A 22,132-nucleotide genomic window follows, 5' to 3' on the forward strand; every position below is an offset into this window, starting at 1 on the left:
AGAATACATCGCGTAATTCATTACATTCTCAAACAAATGAGGTCATTCTTGTCGCATCTTTGCCTCTAATTCCCATGTAGATTCTTCTCTTCCATGCCTACTTCATTGTACCAAAACCAATGGAATCGTCTTGTTCCTGAGCTGTCTTTCCTAATGGTCCAAAATTTGCATAGGATGTTCAACATAGCTAAGAGAACTGTCCAACTCCACATCCTCGACATTCAAGATATGAGACGGATCTGGCTCATACTTCCGCAACATAGATACATGAAACACATTATGTATCAAATACAAACTCGGCGGCAAGTCCAAACGATAAGCCAATGTGCCAATCCTCTCAACAATCATATACGGACCAATATAACGCGGAGCTAACTTCCTTTTATGTCCAAATCTCATAGTACCCCGGAATGGTGATACTTTCAAGAAAATATAATCGCTCACTTGGAACTCTAAAGGTCTACGCCTTTTATTAGCATAACTGGCTTGACGATCCTGGACAGCTTTCATCCTTTTCCTGATCAATTCAACTTTATCTTTCATTTCTTGAATAAATTCTGGTTTTGACATCTGTCTTTCTCCTACATCTTCCCAACATATCGGCGATCTACATTTTCTTCCATACAAAGCTTCAAATGGTGCCATTACCGATTAGTTGCCTGAAAACTATTATTGTAAGAGAATTCAACCAAAGACAATGATTCTTGCCAACCACATTTGAAATCCATCACTACTGCTCGTAACATATCCTCTAGAGTCTGGATGGTTCTTTCTGACTGACCATCTGTCTGCGGGCGATAGGCAGTGTTCATAGCCAACTTTGAACCCAAAGCTGATTGAAAACTTCCCCAAAACTTCGAAGCAAATCCTTGGATCACGATCAGATACTATGGTTACTGGCACACCATGCAATCTCACTATATGATCAATGTACAGTTTCGCCATTTTCAAATAAGTGCAAGTACGATCATACGGGATAAAATGAGCTGATTTAGACAACCTATCAACAATCACCCAAATCGCATCACAACCAGGATTAGAACGAGGTAAATGTGTCACAAAATCCATAGCAATGTGGTCACAGTTCCACTGCGGCACTTCAAGACTATGTAACATTCCACCAGGTCTCATTCTCTCGGCTTTAACTTGCAGACACGTTAAACATTTAGCCACAAAATGAGAAATATCTTTCTTCATACCTTCCCACCAATAATGAGCTCTCATGGTATGATACATCTTTCGAATTCCTGGGTGAATACTGTGTCGACTACAATGTGCTTCCCGTAGTATAGCTTCTTTCAAATCTATCAAATTAGGAACCACAAGTCTACCATTAAAGCGTAGACTACCATCTGAAGCAACACTAAACTTTTCTGTCTGACATGTTCGAGACAATTCTTTCAATCTATGAATGTGCGGATCGGTCTTCTGTGCTGCTTTGATTCATGGACAAAATCTGTGGCTCGACTTGAATAGATGACACTATAAAGTAGTCTCCACTGATCTGATAAGTCCATCCTGAAGTTCCCAAGTGCTCGTGAACTTTAGAGATAGGTCAAAGATGTCAGCATAGTATTATGAACCTTCCTGCTGAGAGCATCTGCAACAAGATTCATTCGCCCTGGTTGATACTGAATCTCACAATCAAAGTCTTTAAGTAACTCCATCCATCGACGTTGTCTCATGTTCAAGTCAGGCTGTGAGAAAAGATATTTAAGACTCTTGTGATCCGAATAAATCACAAACTGCTCACCGTACAGATAATGACGACATAACTTCAATGCAAACACAATAGCAGCCAACTCTAAGTCATGAACTGGATATCGGGTCTCATGCAGCTTCAACTGACGAGAATCATATGCAATCACTCGCCCATTTCGCATTAGAACACATCCAAGTCCATTTAGGGATGCATCTGAACAAACAACATATCCACCTGAGCCTGATGGCAAAGCTAGCACTGGAGCTGTTGTCAACTTTTCCTTCAAAGTCTGAAAACTTGACTCACATTCATCAGTCCACACAAAACGTCGATCTTTTTGCGTTAATTGAGTCATAGGCCTTGCTATAATAGAAAATCCTTCAATGAAACGCCTAAAATATCCTGCCAATCCCAAGAAACTGCGAATATCGGAAATATTCGTCGGTGTTGGCCAATTGATAACAGCTTCCACTTTACTAGGATCCACGGATACTCCTTGAGCTGATATAACATGACCCAGAAATACAACTATGTCCACCCAAAATTCACATTTAGAAAATTTTGCATACAATTGCGCTGCTCTGAGTGTCTGGAGGAACCAACCTTAAATGTTCTCGATGCTCCTTCTTTGTTTTTGAATAAATCAAAATGTCATCTATAAAGACAATAACAAATCTGTCTATAAATTCTCGAAAAACACGATTCATCAAATCCATAAAAACCGCAGGAGCATTAGTCAATCCAAAAGGCATAACTAGAAATTCATAATGCCCACAACGTGTTCGAAATGCTGTCATCGGAACATCTTCCTCTCGAACTCGAAGCTGATGGTAGCCAGAATGGAGATCGATCTTTGAATACACTGATGTACCTTGCAACTGATCAAACAAGTCATCGATACGCGGCAGAGTATACTTATTCTTCACAGTAGCTTTGTTCAACTGCCTGTAATCAATGCATATTCTCATCGTTCCGTCTTTCTTCTTGACAAACAATACCGGAAGCTCCCCAAGGTGACATACTTGGTCTAATATAGCCTTTTTCCAGCAAGTCCTGTAATTGCTCTTTGAGCTCTTTCAATTCCGCTGGAGTCAAACGGTATGGTGCTCTAGAAATAGGATTTGTCCCGGACAACAACTCAATGCTAAAATCAATTTCCCTCTGGGGTGGAAATCCAGGAATTTCATCGGGAAATACATCAGAGAATTCCTTGGCAATAGGAATATCAGAAAATTCAAATCTTTTTCCCTGTGTCGCATCAACTGCATAGATCATGAATCCTTCATTTCCTGTCGACAAGATTCTAAACATTTCCATTGCTGACACTAATGGAATACGTGATTGCGAATCACTACCGTAAAAATTCCATTTACTGCCATAATACGGTCTGAATCTGACAACTCCATGGAAACAATCGATGGTAGCTCGATAATTAGACAGAGTATCCATCCCCATAATACAGTCGAAGTCAGACATATCTACCTTGATGAGATTAGTTATCATAATATTATCATCGAATCTAATCACACAATTCAGAATTATCTCATGAGACATCAAACATACACCGGCAGGTGTAGAGACTGACACAGTATCTATCAACGGAGTAGCAGCAATCTCATGCTCATCAACAAATACAACAGATACAAATGAATGAGATGCTCCTGTGTCTATCAATATACGAGCGGGATGATCAAAAATAAGACAGATACCTGCGATAACTCCGCCCGGTGCGTCTTGAACCCGATCCTGAGTTAGAGCATGAACTCTAGCCTGCTGTGGCCCGAGAAAACGCTGCTGTGCAGAACCTCTAGGCTGAGGATAGCTAGACTGCTGAAAAGACTGAGTCGGAACAAAAGGTCTAGTTGCTTGTCCTCTAAAACCCTGACCAAACTGAGGTTGCTGAAATTGTTGTCTCGCTGCATTCGGACATACTCTAGCATAATGTCCAACTTGCCCACAGATATTACAAGATCCCTGAACTCCCGTACACTGAGTGCTGAAATGCATACCACCACAACGATCACAAAATACTCCACCTGGTGACCCAACTGAACTTCCACGCTGACTGTCGGAACTAGAAGAACTGCTACGAGTCTGTTTCTTGAATTGTTTTCCTTTGGCCTTAAAATTTTGCTGCTTTGGTTGCTGATAAGACTGCGTAGGCTGGTACGGCAGTAAAGGACGGTATAATGGTGCACCAACTGGCATCGGCACATTGCCCCCGAAACTCTGAGGAATACCTGGTTGAACCGACTGTGGTTCTGCCAAAAGTAGACTTGCCTCCACATTCTTGGCTTATCTACAGCATCGGCATAATTAACAGGTGCTCCAGCGACTACTAAAGTGCAAATGGTTCGATTCAATCCTTGCATAAAATGCGATAGCTTGTTTCGATCACTGCTAGCAACATGAGGAACATAGGCAAGAAGCGCTGAAAATTGAGAGGCATACTCTACTACAGTCATATTACCTTGAGTCAATCTATTGAATTCAGCTTCCTTGGCCGAATAGTACGAAGGCGGTGAATACTCTCGAGCAAACTGAGCGCAAAATACATCCCAAGTAACTCTTTCACCTGATTCTTTCAAAGCTTCCTCAGTAGTTTCCCACCATAACTGGGCTCGGTCTTTTAATTGACAAATAGCCAACTTAAGCTGCAATCCAGGGGTGTACTCCAACATATTGAACAAACGCTTCATACTTTTTAGCCATGCTATAGCTTTCTCACCATCTTCATTCCCAAAGAATCGAGGACGACGCATGTTCTGAAATCGGGATATCACTAGTTCCATTTCACCCATTCCTCTAGTCAATTGATCCACTTCATGCTCCACGTTAGCATTTCGTGCTTCACCACGAGGACGACGACCTCGTCTTCCCCAATCAGTCTCGTTAAGTCCTCTAACATTAGGAGCTTCAGATTCCTGAACAACTTCCTTTCCTTTTCTGCCCTTACGTCCCGGTGCCATCTACAAGACACATCCACAGGCAGAAAAATAATCGGCTGAGTATAAGAGCATAAACTTAAACTAATAGGAAATTCTAAATTAAATGACAACTTAATCAACTATACGCTCTAGTCATGCTGATACAATTAAGTCAAAACATAGAAACAAGTAAGAGCAAATAATCAAACACATGCACAATCATTTTATTTGTGTCTAAACTCGAGTGTCCTAGACTCTAATTCGAGCGTATCCCAGTTACGCTCTGATACCAAACTGTCAGGGCCCGTGCACTTAGTTAATATTTAATTACCACACAACAAGGATTAAATGGTGTAAACAGCGAAAACGAGTTTAAAATGTTCATTAGGGCCTACAGAAATTTCGACATGACCTCCCTGTAAGTAGGACATCCCAAAAATTTCAAAACACAACAATAACAATATACGCTCGAAAATAACATCAGTTTCACAACCAACCCAACAAACATCATACAGCCTCACTGGCCAGGACTAGTCACAACAACCACAAATAAAATCCAAAACAACATAAAAACATCACCATACAACTACACAGGGCATCTCCCTGGCAAATGTATCAAACTAGAATAATATATATAAATATCTGGGAACTCTGACACAAACCAACTGACTACTAGGTACCACTCCCTAACGCTCCACCAGACGCGTCAAAACCCCTGGAATGACCTGCTTATGACATCAAAAACAACCACAACATCAAAAGACAACAGGGGTCGGACTCCAGTACGACAAACCAGTAAAATCACGACGTATATAAAAGACATGTAATAATACCAAGTAAAGGCAATGCTATGCGATGCATGAATGGTAACAATGGAATAACGGATACCAAATGGAGTCCAAACGAATAGCATCATCGACAGTAAAAGTGGCCACCCATGCCAGGAATGCAGCATCAAATCGTCGCTCGGCCATGCACGTAGCATCGGGGAATGCGAGTAGCTAAGTCGCTCGTCCCTAGCTGTCATCTGAGAATGTGGCTAATCCTAACCCACTCGTCCCTCTGATGACTCAATATCTCAACAGAATCAACATAAATAGCCGTCAAAGGAGTCAAGGCTCAATATGTTATGCCAACATAATTAATGCATGAATGCATCAAAATAAACATTCAATGCACATAATAGCAAACAGCATTCACCGAATATTCTTACACGTCAATATAAGCGTTATAATGATAGAGGTTTGAACGTACCTCAATTGCAACTTACAATACCACGGCAAATTCTTAAGGATTATCGAATGAACTCGTCCAACGATAAAACCTACAATATAAATTCGCTATACACTTCAATACAATGCATACCAAACGACTAAACCAAAATAAATCTTCTCGGTTAAAATTCGAAATCCGGGCAGCCTATATAACCTTTCAAAATCTGGAATTTCAAACTTAATACCTCAATACTCAAAGCTAGAATGCACAACGTTAATTTCGCAAAGGTCGCTCGCCGGAACAAGTTGCCGGAAATACTGTTCACGCCGGAAACCTAGCTGGAAATTAGGGGGAAAAGCTCAATTCTTCACTTTTATAAACTAATACACCAAGAACAACCAAAATTCGAAGCCAAAAGCTTACCTAAAACCGAATCGAAGCTACGCGCAATGCTGCTGGAAATCAAGCCAAATCGAGCTCGTCACCAACCGATTCATGGCAGGAAAGTAGCTAATAGGTTGAAGGAAGAAGATGGCTAGGTGCTGCACTTCAAATCCAGCCTCTAACGGAGCGCAACGCGGCTGAGGCAGAAAGTCACGAAGAAGGGCCGAAAGCTACTAGAATGGAAGAGAACTCTAATCTGCTGTATGCTATCTCATAGAAATGGTTTGGGTAATTATAATAAAAATGGGAAATGGGCTGGGCTTATTTTAAGTATTGGGCCTCACAGTTGCATCGTTGGTTTAGCCACCGCATCTTCATAGTTCAGAAGCCGGTTCGAGAAATAACCCTCATTCTTAATATCAAATTAATATATGTCAAGTAAAATATATACCTTTTTCGAATTTTTAATTTCAGCTTGTATTAAATAAATATCATTTAAAATAAGGAAAAAATGGTAATACCTATTTTATGCTAAATTATTATTGACTCGATTGATTGAATAATTCTTCTTCATATTACCTTTCATTAATAAGTGAGTGCTTTCACAAGTGTTTTGGATTAACAAGTTCATTGGCTATTTCATTTGTGTGATATTTGATGCTAAACTATATTATGTATCATTCGTGTACTTACATGAGTTTATTTGTTTGTTCGAAACTCTCAAAATGCAAATAACAAATTATACAATTAATAGTCTATGGGCTATGCTGCATTTTAATTTGTATTAGTCATATTCTAACTTGAGAAAAGATAAGTGTAGTGATTTCATCTTCTTATTCTTGAAAGATCTTGGAGTAGGTTTCTTATGAGACGGTTTCACGAATCTTTATCTGTGAGACGGGTTAATCCTATCGATATTTGCAATAAAAATAATCTAAAATACGACTTGTGAGATCGTTTCACGAATTTTTGCTAAGATTGTTGTTCATATAGACTTGTTAGATTGTTAATGGAATCAAAAATAGATGGTTTAGATAGGTTTGGCAGTTCAAAGAAAGTCAGGGGTATTTACGGTACACCACATCTATATCTGGTCCAAACCCTAATTATAAAAAAGAATCACTCAGTTGCCCCCTCTCGCCATCAGGGTTTTTGTGAGTATCAGAAGCGGCGTAGCTCCGTCATCCTCCTCCATCACCACTGCAATGGTAAGCTTCTCTTTCCTCCAAACGAACCACACACAAGAACGCATGTTTATGTGAGGCGAATTGGCTATCCACTCATATGATTTTGTTTTTTTTTCTCTTTAAAGATTTCCGCGGTGCTGTTTATTCTGTTTTTGCACCTTGGATTGCAGAGTGCGTATATCATCGTCGAATTAGTCTTGCTTCTATTCTTTTTTTTTAATTTATGATGCTTTATTTTTTAAGGTTATTTTATTGTTGCCCGACTTAGAAATTTCTGCACTATAGTTGTTGGATTGATAGTGAATTAACGAAGTTGCAAATTACTCTTTCGAGGCTAAGATTGTATATTTGGGCACTACTTTCTAATCGGTGTTTTTTGTGAAAGTATTCCGGAAATTTCTTCGTCGGTATTTTTTTATCCCGTGGATTGATTATGGAACTTCAGCTTCTTCATTTATTTCCTTCACAGGAAAAACTCTACTTCACGGTTGAATTTTCTGGTTGTAATTGTTGTCAAAATAGCTACTATAAAAATATGTTCTTGTCTTATTATCTTATGCTTATGGGTTTGATTATCTCTCTTGGAATGAGAAACCTTGGTTTTTAATTTTGTGATCTTCTGCTAATATCTCGACTCTGGCTTATTTGTCTTGCAATTACCGCATTTCATTCACAATCTTCACTTTGGGTTGACAGTCGAAAAGAAGAAACAGAGAGCCGAAAGAAGAGAACGTAACTCTTGGACCTGCCACCAGGGATGGAGAAATAGTGTTCGGTGTGGCGCACATCTTTGCCTCATTCAATGATACCTTCATCGTGAGTATATTGGCGAACTGCCATTTTATGCATTTTTTTTTGTTTCGAGTGCTCCTACTTGATTGATGTTTTTCCTTGCAGCACGTGACTGATTTATCAGGAAGGGAAACATTGGTTCGTATTACAGGTAACAGTGACTTTTGGTTTTCTTGTTTGTTTTATTCTTTTATCATATTATTTCTCGAAATTCTTCCTATATTATTTGAAGTCACTATTAAATTTTATTATCTTATTTCTGTTCATTGGTTTCCATTCAAAATAATGCTTCTAAATGTAACTTTGGTGGTCACGATTCTGTTTGCTAGGGTAAATGTGATACAATGTATTTTTGTTATACAAATCTCTCAAGATCGGTGCTTTACACTCGAGGTCTGTGTAATGAAACAAATGTTATAATTTATAATTAGCTTCTTAGGAAAACTTCAATATTAGAGTTTTTATGCTGAAAATCTGATGATTTCATGTGCAGTCACTTTTATAAATAGATCGATGAACTAAGTTACTGATGCACTTTCATTGATAATATTTGTCCAAGTGTACGATACTACTGAGAATTACTTGTGAGTGCCTATTACAGGTGGTATGAAGGTGAAGGCTGATAGGGATGAGTCCTCTCCTTATGCAGCCATGCTTGCAGCACAAGATGTTTCTCAACGATGCAAGGTTTTAGAATTTTTTACCATTGTCGTGCAATTGTTGTTTATGCTGGGTTATTGTCAGTTACTGATGCTTGTGATCCTCAGGAACTGGGAATCAATGCTCTTCATATTAAGCTTCGTGCTACTGGAGGCAACAAGACTAAGACTCCTGGACCTGGTGCTCAATCTGCTCTTAGAGCTCTTGCTCGCTCTGGCATGAAGATTGGTCGGATAGGTAATATTATGTCCTGAGATTCATTAAAGACTGGGTTATTCTTTGCATTTAATGGTTTTATCTCTTCACAGTCACAGTGCATACCTATTCCATGCTAGATGTTGATTAGTATGTCTGCTTTTCATTGTCTTACTTTCTTTTTGTATCAGAGGATGTGACTCCAATTCCCACTGACAGCACCCGAAGAAAGGGTGGTAGAAGAGGAAGGAGGCTGTAATGTGTCATCTGTCGCTTCACTTCTTCCAGCTATTTTGGGATGTTTTTGCTAAATTACAAGTTTCAATCTTTTTTATTTAATGTTTGAACTATATGTAGTTTGAACATGAGTTATTCATCGTTTAACTTTACCCTTTCAAGCTTTGGAAACGTTGGCACAGTGATTTTGTGGATTATTGCCATATTACCAACAACTATTTCCGTGTTTGCTTTCTTTTATCGATTCCTCAGATGTTTTGCTTGTAATTTTTTTGAATTTAGTTACATGACAATAGTTATAAGACTAAATTGTCTTAGTAATTTTTCGAGATATATCGGGTCATGGGAAGATTAATGTTTGCCTCTGTTGCCTATGAAATGCCGAAGAGGATTTAATGCTTCCCTATATCGATTGCCATTCTTCTACTTTGTCAGCTGCTTTTCATTTCTTGCAGTTGATTTTCATGGCTGGTACAATCTATTTTTGCTTTTCATTGTTGTAATTTGATAAATCGTTTCTCCTACAAAATGTAATTTATAAATCTTTTAAGGTTCGTAAGCTAGGAAGTATAATTTGTAAGCTAAAAAATTTGAACGCATAAATACATTACAGTGTTAAAGTTCCTCGTATATCTTCTATAATCATTCCTTTTATGGTTAAATTGTATTAAATATTATGACAAATTAACGCATAATATGCAAAAATTCTATAAACAAAAAATTTGAACGCAATGGAATAAAAACGTGTTTAATCTCCTTTTATTTCTCAAAATGTGCACAGCATTTTTGACAAATAAAATTAAATCGTAACAAAATTACACTTGCATGTGAAACAAACGACGTTTGACGAGGACAGGGACACAATGTGAGAAATTTTAAAAATCCCTGACAAGGATTGTTTAAAACTGTATTATCTTTACAAATTCACCTGTTGAATTTACAACCTATAAACCAACTTCGAATTCTAATATTGAACCGTCTGGTAGATGCACGTATGACGAATACAAATACAATGAAATAGATAAAATCAGGCTACTACATTGCAATTACTAGTTAATCTGTGAAAGAGGGGCCCGAGGAATCAGAGATGTCTTTATTTCCTTTACGTGGAATGATTCGAATGTATTGTTTTCCCGAAATTCTTCTTGAAGAACTTCCATTGGCGTGGCTCGAAGGGACTCGATGGTGCCATTTTGGGGAATGTTAGGCTCACTTCGAATTGGAGTCGTCCCTGTCGGCTCATAATCCTAACATCGGAAAATAAATTGAATTACATTGCAAAGGGGTGTATCCACCAACAGTTTCTACACATCCGAGTCAGAATTCAACATACCATATATTTCTGCCTGAAAGTATCAGCAGCATGTTGTTCAATGCATGCTGATTGCTGGGAATGACCTCTCTGAAGATTTTCAAGTGTTTTTGAATGAGATTCAGAAGTAGTCAGAATTTCAGAAACAGATGTTCTCTCCTGCTCTGATAAACCTGTAATTAAAGAAATACAGCTTGAAAATAAGACAAAAGGGCCTCATTAAATACATACACATCGTCAAAACACGTCTGGATCTCCTTGGCCATGTGAACATTCAACACGACTACACGAGTGCGAGTAATTAAAACAGGAAGCTGTTGAAGCAAGCACAACTAACCATCAAAATATTGAATTATATCTTCACTATTTGTTTTGATATCTTCTTCAACAGACATTCTTGCAGCTTCAATTTCATCATTATGTCGTTCATTACCCTCACATATGTTCCTGAAACATGTGTTTTAAAATATAAAAATGTATTTTAGGTTCGATCACTCCTAGTAAGATTAAAAAAAGAGCATCCGTCAACGAACATCTGAGCTCATATCTTCCAGGTAGTTAGCATATGGCACTCATAATTTTAACACTCAGCCAAACTGGAGAACAAAGACTCCTCAGAGCACAAGCAATTAGGTGGAATCACAATAGGACAAGGCCAACAGAAAACAACAAACCTAATATTTCCCCCAATTGCTAAGGCATGTTGGCTTCCCATATCGCATACTGATTCTTGTGTTTTTTGCCACCGCTTCAAAGCAGTGTCAGCATTGTTGAAGCTGAAAATTAAGAGGAACAATTTCAGAAGTTTAAAAATCAGGAGTAAAGATGCAAATAATGCTCAAAATTGAACAACGCTGTTTATCATATTGACACAATTAAAATAACCGCATTAAAAGTTTTTCTGACCATTTCTGTAGAAGCAACTCCATACTACAATGCTTGGCTGCAGAAAAGTCGGCATTGTCCTTAAAGTTGGTATCTGCCTGTGTAAAAGAATCCTGCCATTTCCTTTTTAGATCTGTTGTAATGCCATCCATTGTTGAAACATGTCCTTCCAAAAACATCTTGTTTCCGATTACAGTTTCTTTTAGATCACAGAGCCTCGCATCAACCTATCAGCAATCCATTAAGGTATTTACATAAGCTTACAAAGAGAAAAATACAAATAATGTAGCATCTAAGAGCAAACCATCTCTCTCTGACGATGCATGCAATCGGAAACAAGAGTAGTCACATCAGTGATGAGCTTCTCCGCAACTGATCTTGATTGATCCTGCAAACTCAACAAAAATTCCATGTAAAACAAAAAAAAATTCCATGTAAAACTAAAATAAATAGGAGTTTTAAATTGACATAGAATTTGACTCGTAAACCTCGTAGGATTTGTGAAATTCGGCAATACACTTGGTTTGTATTTCATCAACTTGAGTACATGGTGTTCAAGTGCTTTTGACTCTTCTAAAAGCTTATCAATGAATGTATTAAGGGATCCTGATGTCTCCATCAATTGCCCGACACTGGCATTGAATCTCTGCAAAAATCTCAAGTAGTATCATTGATAAGGATTAACAAATAAGAAATTAAAAACGACTCAAAATAGTCTGAAACAAATAACTACGGTAAATATGCAAACCTGCCGTAGTTCACTTGCCAAATGAGCCATTTCCCCCTGATGGTTAGACAGAGTTTCTTGAAGATCATTGAAAATTGAATTCACTTCAACAGCCTCTGTAGCTAAAAACTATATCAATGATTCCAATAAAGAGGGTGAGTGTCAATTATACAAGTTGACATTACAGTTGTTAACCCAGTACAGACAAAAGTTCTTACTTCTCGACAAGACTTAAAATTAAATGATGCCAAAACCGAAAGTTCCTCCAAAGAAGCATTTGAACCAGCTTTGTGTAGCCGGACGACTTCTTGTAAAGCCTCAAAATGTGATGAATACAAAGCCTTCGAGACACTAACTTTATTTTTTAACTCTTTGGCAGCCTATGACAAAATTTTGTAAAATAAATATGTTCAAGTAAAAACGAAGTAAAAGAACTTTTGTTGAGATGGTTTTTCCACCTTGTCATGTACTTCAAGACAATAAATGCAGAGCTTATCAACAAGCTGGAGGTGTTCACTTTGTTGAGACAAAGATGCAGCAAGCAAGTTGCCAAGAGACCCCAGCTGCTTAGCAAGTTCAGCTTGAAAACTATTCACAATAGACCTGTTAAATGAATTGTGTTTGTCCTCTCTGGCTGTGAAAGTAAAAATTAAAAGCAATGATTTGCACCCTTCATGGTTAATTGTGTTGAAAATAATAAATGCCAGAGGAGATACCGACCCATTTTGAGGAATAGAGAGGAGTTATCCTTGTGGGATTTTTCCAAGTCAGCACGCAAAGCACATGCTTGATGAGCCAACGCACTTTCTGTTTTCACTCCAACATAAATTAGGTACCACCAGAAAGGTAAAAAATCTTTTACCATAGAAGCGATAAAATATCGGATTTTTTTTTGTTCCAATATGATGAAATCTCTCTCCTTAAGAGAATACTGGCATTGACGTAACTCATCCTCAGTGCTTTCCAACATCGTGCAAGTATGGTTCATAACTTTCTGCAAACAACTCCGAGTAAGAACTTGCAAATCAACTCATTACGAGTACACCATATATTGAAGATAACTTGCCTGTGTCTCCTCGAGTTTGTTGCTCAAGTCAGAGCATTGTTGGACCTGACCATTATATTTGCTCTCTAATTCCTTGATTTTCTGTGTAACATGACCAAACAGATTCATCATTTGTACATAGGCATGCCTACAGTTTACTTTTTCTTTTTCTTGTACAGAGCCTCTCTTGAACTGACCTTCTGTTGATTCTCGATTGTTAATCCCAGTTGTTCAATTTGATCAGCCATAGCCTGAATGGAGTAAACTATTAAGACAAGAGCAAATTGAATACTAGTTTTTAGATAATTAAAAACAATGCATCTAAAAGCACGCCATCACGACTCTAAGTCCTGTGAAGAAGTCATTTGACATATGAAATCAAGAGTTAAGAAATCGATATTAGACCAAAGATTTAATATGTGGCAGTACCTTTCTCTCTGTCTCCTCATGATAATATCGCTCTTTGGGAATGTAGACTCCATTTTTCTCTCTAGCGGCATAAACCTCTACACAGGAAGAGAATGAGACACACAGAGACTAAAGATGCGAGAAGCTCAAATTTTGAAGGCCTATTGATAAGTCCAGATACACATCCCATCATAACCACAAAACCATTACCTCCCTTAAGCCGCTCAATTTCACCATATAGATCTTTAATCAGAGTTGATTTCATCATCTTCTGATTCACCTACAATTTCAAAGAAAATAATCTTAAAAATTCTGAAGTTCAAAACTGTATATGTTTTGGGAACCAATGCAAGGACGACCACCATTTGAATCAATCTTTACATTTATGAGATTGATCAAATAGATTTATTGGCAACATTCCATCAATTAATCAGCATAAATAATGGTGATGTCTAAAATAGTGAAGAAAGGTGCATGAAAAAAACAAATTTAGGAAACATTCAACAGCGAATAAATATGTAAACGCTTCAATAGCACCTCTGGCTTATTCTTTATATTCTTAGCCCTGTGAGCATAATCTAAAGTACTAAGGGTCTCCTCGAGACAATGAACTGCAGGTGACACAGTGGCAATGATGCAGGTCTTGGTTCTTCCCCCCAATGAATCACGAAGTAATCGTGTGAGCTTGCTGTCCCTATCAAAGGAATTAGCAGAGAGAATCTAAAGATCAATATTGCACAACCAAAGATATTTGAAAGAAAAACTAAATTTAATAAGTCGAAGTTCAACCTGTATGGAACATGTCCAAGATGCTCGACACGTGCATTTATTACCCTTCCTAGTGTAAGCAAACTTTTATTTATTTTTCCAGCTTCCCTTGCCCTACCCTGCACGTATTCAAAAGATATTAGGATAATTATAAATTACAATGACAAAGACAAATTTCAAAACCAGGAAACCTACTTTATGCAGAAGCCAAACTAACCTCCCTAGCACCAGAACGGGAGATGTTCTCCGAACCAGCTAAATCAACCAGATTTAACTTGCCACATTTAATTAGTTCTTCACCTTCTGATGTAGCTTCCTTTATATGTATTGTTATGGAAAACAGAGAATGCGATCGACTGAAATTAAAAAGGAATTGCAAAAAATATTTTTTTGAGAGTTTCGAAACTCTATCACACACTAGAAGCAGAGAAATAACAGTAACCTTGATTGCTTATTCAGTAAGGTTTCAGCAGTTCGGCGTTTAGCAGATCCCCGTTCAAGTAAAGTGAAAATCTCAGATGCACTAGCTACAATCTCCTCTTCTAGTCCTCTAACAAGAACGCCCCCTTTCCCATCTTCCATGAGTGGCAATAGCTTTTTCTGCTTGTCCTCCATGGTACCTCTAGGTATATCATCTGGTGCTAACAAGTCTGATATTTCTTCATTATACAGCTCCAAGAAAGTGATCCTCACACTGTATTCTGCGTTTTGACTCTCTAAAGTGTCAAATATTTGCTTCACTGCACGCTGTATAACTCCTGCTTCTGGAGGCACGTGAGTTGAGCATTTTTCCTTTTAAGGAAGGACTTTAGGAAGTCAAGTATTTTAAAGTTATAGAAGATAAATTAAAGGCAAGAGAAAATAGTTTTGCACTTGTAGAAGTGGGAAAGCAAATTTTTCTGAAAGAAAACCAAGATATATAACCCCAAGTGCATGTACGTAAGCAAGAACGTGGGCATCATCTAGAGTTTTCTCACATGATTTGGCAACCAATTAAGCAACAATGCTCGTTAATCGACTATCGTCAAGTTGAAACCGGTAGAACTTATACAAAACAGATGTCTAATTATATCTTTTTAAATTAATCTACAAAGAAAAAGTTGATGTAAACATAACATATGAAATTAGATATATCATATTATTTAGGAGCATTGTTCTAAGAAATGGTAGGCGTTCGGCCACCCACCACCTACTGCTTAGGCATTTCTCTTCACTTATACGGTTTTTTAACCTAAATTTATACAAAAAAATTAGGTCTGTATTTCTCCAAAATTCATCTATAATATATTCAAATTCAAAATCAAAGATATATATTGTTCTTTATACTTTATAAATTGATCGAGAAATATGTCGAACAATCTTTTTAAATTACCAGCTACTTTGCACACGTGGTGCGTGTGTGTGTATATAATATTGTTTTTTATAATTATCGAGGAACTAAAGTGAAATTAGACAAATTATCGAGAGACTAAAGTAATATCTGAATTGTTGTAATAAAAAAAACAAAAGTGTTTGTTGAAATTAAAAATAAAAACAAAAATGTAATATTAATATAACATAAGAACAAAATTGGAAGATCAAAAAATAGACCAAGACACTATTTTGTCTCTATAAAAATAAAAACAAAAGTGTAATATTAATGTAACATAAGGGCAAAATTAGAAGTTCAAAAAACAGACCAAGACACTACTTTGCCTCTGTTGTAAAAGATTCTTAATAATAGTAATAGATTTATTATATCAGATAGCTTATAAAAATCGAGGCGACGATCAACCGTCTATCCACATAGACATATTTGCGATTTGCGAGGTTACTAGGCAAGATATTTTTGACCACATATTGCTGTAAGCTGCTCCCATTCCAAAACAAATATGGATACATATGCTTTTCTTCTTCTTCTTCTTTTTTTTTCCGTTTTCCAAAAAAATGTGGACGCGGACAACTAGTTGTATGTTTAGGAAATTAATAAATTTGATGCTTGTGGGGCTTTAGGATTATGTCGTCGAATTAGAATCATTTCGGACTAGACAGTTCATATGTCTCATTTATTAAAATCATTTACTTGCAACGTTTTTCTTGTATCAGTCGAACAAGGGCGACCTAATTTATCCAACTTTAACTCTGACTTTTAATCCATGTTATTCATGCACCGACGACCCATGCATGCACCATAGCTGTCGGACAACAGTAGAATGAAATGCGCAGCAGGAAACAGGAAATAAATATAAATAACTCATTTTTCATGTCATTCATATGTTATTTTCAAATTTTAGACATTATTATAAGGAGGAGCTTAAACATCTGATAAAAATAAATAAATCAATAATTAGAAAACAATCTATATTTGTAAATACATCTCATCATCGAAAGATATTTACTTTACTGGAAGACTCCAATTTTAAGGATGATTATTTTATATGCTTGAAATTCGATCGTGTAGAGGAATCATTGAACTTCCTTTAACAAATTCTATACAGAATCATCAACTTTGTGTAATCCTGTAAAACATTATATACACAGGACCTTGAAAATGATAATTAACCAATATTTAATCTCTCACGCGATATTTATTTTCTGCATTATTATAAGCAAAATAATAATATATATAGACATAGCGCATGCAATATGGTTTCTCCTCCCATTACACATGCACCCGTGGTTAAGCATAGATTCTATCATCTTCCTCAGTACTCCTCAAAATACCCACAGCCGCCGTTTGTCGCCGACTTTTACAAGCTAGCTAAAATGGCCGGCCTCAACTATGACAACCCAGAAAAGATTAATCCAAAATCCCGAAGTCTCAGCGATACCGAGTACACTTGGTGCCGCGCAGTATCCTCGGGCACAGGCAATACTGTGTTAGCACTTCAGATCGCTGATAGAACACCCTCAGAAATCGCATCCCTACACAAAACAATCCACGAACTTCAGATTTCTCACCCTCTTCTCCGCTCCAAACTACACTTCGATCCCAGTAGAAAAGAGTATTCGTTCCACATACCAAGTAGTCCCCATGTTCAGATCAATTTTCACGACTATTCATCGACTTCACAGATCATACGAACCCTGAAGACACATCAAAACTCCGGAATTTCCGATTTTCATTTAATATTCGAACACGAATTGAACAACAACAGATGGGTTGATCCTTATTCATTCCCATGCAACGGGATTGAAGTGTTCTTCTCGAGCGTGTACATGTTGTCCGAAACAAAGGCGGTGGTCGTGCTGAAGCTTCACGCCGTGGTGTGCGACCGGACCACTGGGGTGTCGTTTCTCAGAGCGATGATGGAGGAGAGTCGAGACGCTGGAGGGGTAGAGAAAGGAATAATGAATGACGGGGAGGGTGATTTGGGGATCGAGAGTCTTGTTCCGAATGGGACGGGAAAAAAGACGATTTGGGCTCGTGGAAAGACAATGTTTGGGTATTCGTTAAATTCATTGAGACTGACGAATTTGGAGTTCGTAAATGCTAAGAAGCCCCGATTTTCCGAGGTTGTGAGACTGCATGTTAGTTCGGAAGATACCACCCGGATTATTGATGTAAGTGGATTTGGTTTTTTTTTTTTACCACCTCGCAAAAGTTTTTGTTCCTATATATATTATAAACCAAGCATCGGATATTAATTATTTTCAATAATTTCAAATGAATGATAAAATAAAAGAAAAATACTCTTGTTATCTTCACTTGATAATATATATATTGTGAGTTTTTGGATTGATTTTACACCAAAATAATTTTATTAAAATAAAACGTCATTTGTTGTGCGCTGACGAATTCTGTCTTTTCCGATGAATGATATATAATATATGTGTGTGTATATCGGGAGGATGAAATAGGGAGGACGACAGAGAAGTTCTCTTCTTGTTTTCTACTTTTATTTTCCAAATTACAAATTAGTGTTTTAACGTTAATATGAAGTATCACTGTTATAAAATTACTTTGATCATGCTGAAGTTATAGCTGGATGATTGAGAAAAACTAAATGTTTAAAAAACATTGACATAAATTTAAGGAATGCAGATACATATATGGTAAAACTTCATTTTGAGTGTGGGAATAATTAGATATATATTGCTTTAAAAAATTTAAATATATAATCTGATGAATTACACGTGAAATTTTCAAATTTTGCTCTTTTCAATAAATTAAAATTTTTTTGAAAATTAATTTAAAATTCAAGATTAAAGAAAATGTTAGGTAATTAGGCCCCGGATTGGATCGAGTACAAGCATGGAACTAATTTGGCAGTGAACATATGATATTTTCCCCGTTTCTGCTTGTTTGGTATTTAGTCTTGTCAATGGATAGAAAATTAGAAAAGACTATACTTTCCAAATTGTGAAGTTTTCACTTGCCAAACTCAAAAGAGGATAAAGCAAACCTTCGTATATATCACCATCAGTAATAATTCATGTGGAAACTGCTTCATTGTATAAAATCTGTGCAGGGCTGCAAATCTAGGAGCATTAAACTGTGTGGAGCCCTTGCGGCCGCTGGATTAATCGCCGCCCATTCTACTAAATTTCAATATGATCATCTAAAGAAGAAATATGGAGTGGTTACTCTGGTTGATTGCCGCTGCAGTCTTGAACCAGCTCTTTCGACTCATCATTTTGGTAAACATACATCATATGTTAAATTAACCTCGCCTTAAGCATTAAATATACGCAAGTTAAGGGTATTTTTATTGTTTACGAAAAATGGTAGCTAGGATATCATATATAAGATTCTTGTCTAAATCCTGTTAAACAATCCAGGGTTCTACCAATCTGCAATCCTTGACGTACAAACCGTAAAAGGGAACGAAAACTTCTGGGATTTGGCCCAAAGTATCTACTCCAACTTCGCTGATCACAAGAAGTGCAATAAACATTTGACAGACTTATCTGATATAAATTATCTTATGTGCAAAGCCATGGAAAACCCGAGCCTGACCTCATCATCTTCACTCAGAACTTCTTTAATTTCAGTATTTGAGGATCCTGTGTTTGATGATTCCGGTGAATTGAAGCAAGATCTTGGAGTGGAGTGCTACATGGGGTGTGCTTCTGCACATGGAGTTGGCCCTTCTGTCGCTATATTTGACACTATTCGTGATGGAGAGTTGGACTGTGCTTGTGTTTATCCATCACCATTGCATTCGAGGGCACAGATGAATGAGCTTGTTGATCGTATGAGAAGAGTGCTGATTGAAGAGATTGATTAAGATGCAAGAATCAAGAAACGCTTGACGCCAAGATTAGGGGATGAACGTCTTTGTTGTGCTATTATATTATTTATTAATGCTTAAGAAAATTGATTATGGATTTTTCTTTTACAAAATTTTACAAATTTGTAAAGAAAAAGTGATCCATAATCACATTTTTCTTAACCATTTGCAAACTCTACCTATAATTTTATACATATACACTAGTATTTATGGCACACACATTATATTTTGATAACTTAAATAAAGAATAAAAATTATATTTTGGCCAAATTTTAATTTTGTAAGATCTCATTGATATAATTGAGATTTTATAAACAGGAAAGAAGTTTGGGAAAATTAAATAACATATATATGTTTGATTCTTAAAAGTGAAAAGGTAAAATTATAATTTTTTAATTGATTGAATTTTGAAATAAGAAAATGCAATATTTGGAAAATAAGATGTTATTTTAGGAAACCTACATTTGGTGAATGTGAATCGGATGGAACATGGATATATAATAACATAAAATCAAAAAGAAATAAGGATTGGTTTTGTTCTCGTACGTATATGATTCAAATATGGTTAGATAGAACTAATGCAAAAACTTGTGTCAGACGGTCTCACGGGTCGTATTTTGTGAGACGAATCTCTTATTTGGGTCATCAATGAAAAAGTATTACTTTTTATTGTGAACGTCGGTAGGATTGACCCGTCTCACGGATAAATATTTGTGAAACCATCTCACAAGAGACCTACTCTAGAACTAATGTTTTCATATATCTTGTGATAAAAACAGGCGCTGAATATCTAGATTTTTCTTAAAAAATACATATAGAATATTTCTTCAATATTCAACATAAACACAATATAAACAGGAAGATCGAAAGCTTCGTTGATGAATTAGATATCTAACATTACAGTCTTCATTTATAACAGAATCATTTTCAATAAATGAATGATAGTTTGATCATCCCAATATTAAATTACATCATGAGAAATGAAAATTAATTTATTTGAGATCAAGTGCAGATTAGTTGATCTTTGTTGCTCTTCCAATTGGGCACTCCGGGCAGAAGACCTCTTGTCCAACCACTCGACAACGTCCGAGAACACGGTGTCAAGATTTTCCGGTAGCTTTCCATATGTCAAGGCAACTTGAAGGCCTTGTCCACGGCACGAGCCGACTCGTACAAGACTTTGCTTACTGATGGATCGGTCATCTTATCATCTTCTCCGTGCAGAATTAAGAATGGCAATGAAACCTGTTAAAGGTGAAACCGGAAACACTTTAGCCTAAGAAATACGTTTTGGTATAGGATATGGTAATTTGAAAATAACTTTTTGGTACATGAAACCATTTTTTATGCACTGTAAATTTGTATTTAGCAACCTTTTCGTGTCTTTTCTCCAAATCCAGGCGGACTGTATACAGTTGGTAACCAGATCACGTCGGTGTACCGATTGGCTCTGACCTGTCATGGGTGCCAAATTTCATAAGTTTAAAAGCCATAGTACTCAAGTTGTCATAATTATTCCATGGAAAAACAGCAAAGATTGAGTTGTCTAGCTAAATGCCCGCAACAACTTTGGAAAACTAATATAAAAAATTTAAAAAAAAAATTGAGAAAGAAATGTAATCTACATGAAAAAGGAAAACCCATGTACATGTCACATGCTCGGCTTCATAACCTTTTTTTCTTCATACGTGAGAAATAAAAACGTAGTATTTTTTCATGGACCTATTCGAATCAGAGATTCATATCATAAAATTGTTCCGCAAGACCGTATCATAAGATTTGTTTTGAGTAGGTCTCTTGTGAGACGATGTCACGGGTCTATATCTTTGAAACGGATCAACTCGATCTATATTTAGATAAAAATAATATTTTTAGCAAATAAATAAAAAAAATTTCATGACATGTGTGCTGAGTGATAAAATCATTGTCACTAATCCATACATCATGGTTAAATGAATAATCATAATTTATCCACTCAATACATGTACTGAGTAGATAAAGACACTACTCGTATGAATAACACGAACATAACCAAAAGATTTATCTTGATAACCACATGATTTGGTTTTATGTCATCTGCTATCTATTTTATTTAAATTCATCGTAAAGCAAAGTCATTTATTGTCGAGTAATTAACAAATTATCGAGTAGTTAACAAATTATTATTCCAAGAAGTCAAATATACACGCAATGAATCAATGATTGTAATCGAGCGTTACTACTAGTATCACTTTTGAAAATATAATTTCTCCTTACAAGTTTAAAATATAATAAAAATGTAAATTTTAGACCGATATATATATTTTTAAAACGAGAAAAAATTTGTGACAGTTGGATCTTAAATCGAAATCTTATTTTAAATTTAGATTGTTAGTGTTAGATTAACTATAATTCTTCCAATCACTTGTCTTTCACAATCACAGCCATACTCAAGACCATTCAAACAATCCTGGAGTCTTGTTAGATTAAAGAAAA

The 22,132-nt window shown here is 36.5% G+C and overlaps 4 protein-coding genes across 4 annotated transcripts; 2 read left to right on the plus strand and 2 right to left on the minus strand.

Moving 5' to 3' along the window:
- Positions 1-644: 644 nt before the first annotated feature.
- LOC142538390 (uncharacterized) lies at positions 645-4,671 on the minus strand. Its single transcript, XM_075643717.1, has 7 exons — positions 3,943-4,671; positions 3,412-3,865; positions 2,725-3,294; positions 1,584-2,230; positions 1,115-1,377; positions 898-1,000; positions 645-788 (listed from the first exon to the last, which is right to left on the minus strand). Exons 1-7 carry the CDS (start codon positions 4,669-4,671, stop codon positions 645-647), a joined length of 2,910 nt encoding a protein of 969 aa, XP_075499832.1.
- Positions 4,672-7,253: 2,582 nt separating this feature from the next.
- Positions 7,254-9,517, plus strand: LOC142540145 (small ribosomal subunit protein uS11x-like). The gene is made up of 6 exons (XM_075646090.1): positions 7,254-7,436; positions 8,112-8,231; positions 8,313-8,358; positions 8,809-8,894; positions 8,975-9,104; positions 9,254-9,517. The coding sequence occupies exons 1-6, from the start codon at positions 7,434-7,436 to the stop codon at positions 9,319-9,321; spliced, it is 453 nt and encodes a 150-aa protein (XP_075502205.1). The 5' UTR covers positions 7,254-7,433; the 3' UTR covers positions 9,322-9,517.
- Positions 9,518-10,170: 653 nt separating this feature from the next.
- On the minus strand, positions 10,171-15,220 carry LOC142540146 (kinesin-like protein KIN-5C). The gene is given in 20 exon segments (XM_075646091.1): positions 10,171-10,546; positions 10,633-10,784; positions 10,949-11,058; positions 11,286-11,387; positions 11,518-11,723; positions 11,801-11,884; positions 11,985-12,040; positions 12,043-12,142; positions 12,245-12,352; positions 12,442-12,603; positions 12,682-12,857; positions 12,944-13,217; positions 13,290-13,370; positions 13,466-13,519; positions 13,698-13,774; positions 13,887-13,956; positions 14,214-14,370; positions 14,466-14,563; positions 14,662-14,800; positions 14,887-15,220. Coding segments are annotated over 20 exon segments (2,577 nt in total). The 5' UTR covers positions 15,060-15,220; the 3' UTR covers positions 10,171-10,348.
- Positions 15,221-17,105: 1,885 nt separating this feature from the next.
- On the plus strand, positions 17,106-19,927 carry LOC142538956 (uncharacterized). The gene is made up of 3 exons (XM_075644253.1): positions 17,106-17,987; positions 18,896-19,064; positions 19,206-19,927. The coding sequence occupies exons 1-3, from the start codon at positions 17,190-17,192 to the stop codon at positions 19,652-19,654; spliced, it is 1,416 nt and encodes a 471-aa protein (XP_075500368.1). The 5' UTR covers positions 17,106-17,189; the 3' UTR covers positions 19,655-19,927.
- Positions 19,928-22,132: the final 2,205 nt, after the last annotated feature.

Source organism: Primulina tabacum, chromosome 3 (genome assembly GCF_025594145.1).
Source record: "Primulina tabacum isolate GXHZ01 chromosome 3, ASM2559414v2, whole genome shotgun sequence".
Lineage (NCBI taxonomy): Eukaryota > Viridiplantae > Streptophyta > Magnoliopsida > Lamiales > Gesneriaceae > Primulina > Primulina tabacum.

What these genes read in the sequence shown, in the direction of transcription:
- LOC142540145 (XM_075646090.1), top strand. An exon ending in CATTCAATGATACCTTCATC is followed by an intron (nt 8,232 to 8,312) that starts GTGAGTATATTG and finishes TTTTCCTTGCAG; the next exon opens with CACGTGACTGATTTATCAGG. An exon ending in CATGAAGATTGGTCGGATAG is followed by an intron (nt 9,105 to 9,253) that starts GTAATATTATGT and finishes TTTTTGTATCAG; the next exon opens with AGGATGTGACTCCAATTCCC.
- LOC142538956 (XM_075644253.1), top strand. Translation starts at nt 17,190, where the DNA reads ATGGCCGGCCTCAACTATGACAACCCAGAAAAGATTAATCCAAAATCC. An exon ending in ATACCACCCGGATTATTGAT is followed by an intron (nt 17,988 to 18,895) that starts GTAAGTGGATTT and finishes AAATCTGTGCAG; the next exon opens with GGCTGCAAATCTAGGAGCAT. An exon ending in TCTTTCGACTCATCATTTTG is followed by an intron (nt 19,065 to 19,205) that starts GTAAACATACAT and finishes TAAACAATCCAG; the next exon opens with GGTTCTACCAATCTGCAATC.
- LOC142538390 (XM_075643717.1), bottom strand. Translation starts at nt 4,671, where the DNA reads ATGGCACCGGGACGTAAGGGCAGAAAAGGAAAGGAAGTTGTTCAGGAA. An exon ending in CAGATGCTCTCAGCAGGAAG is followed by an intron (nt 1,378 to 1,583) that starts GTTCATAATACT and finishes CGAACATGTCAG; the next exon opens with ACAGAAAAGTTTAGTGTTGC. An exon ending in AGAATGAGACCTGGTGGAAT is followed by an intron (nt 1,001 to 1,114) that starts GTTACATAGTCT and finishes GATTGTTGATAG; the next exon opens with GTTGTCTAAATCAGCTCATT.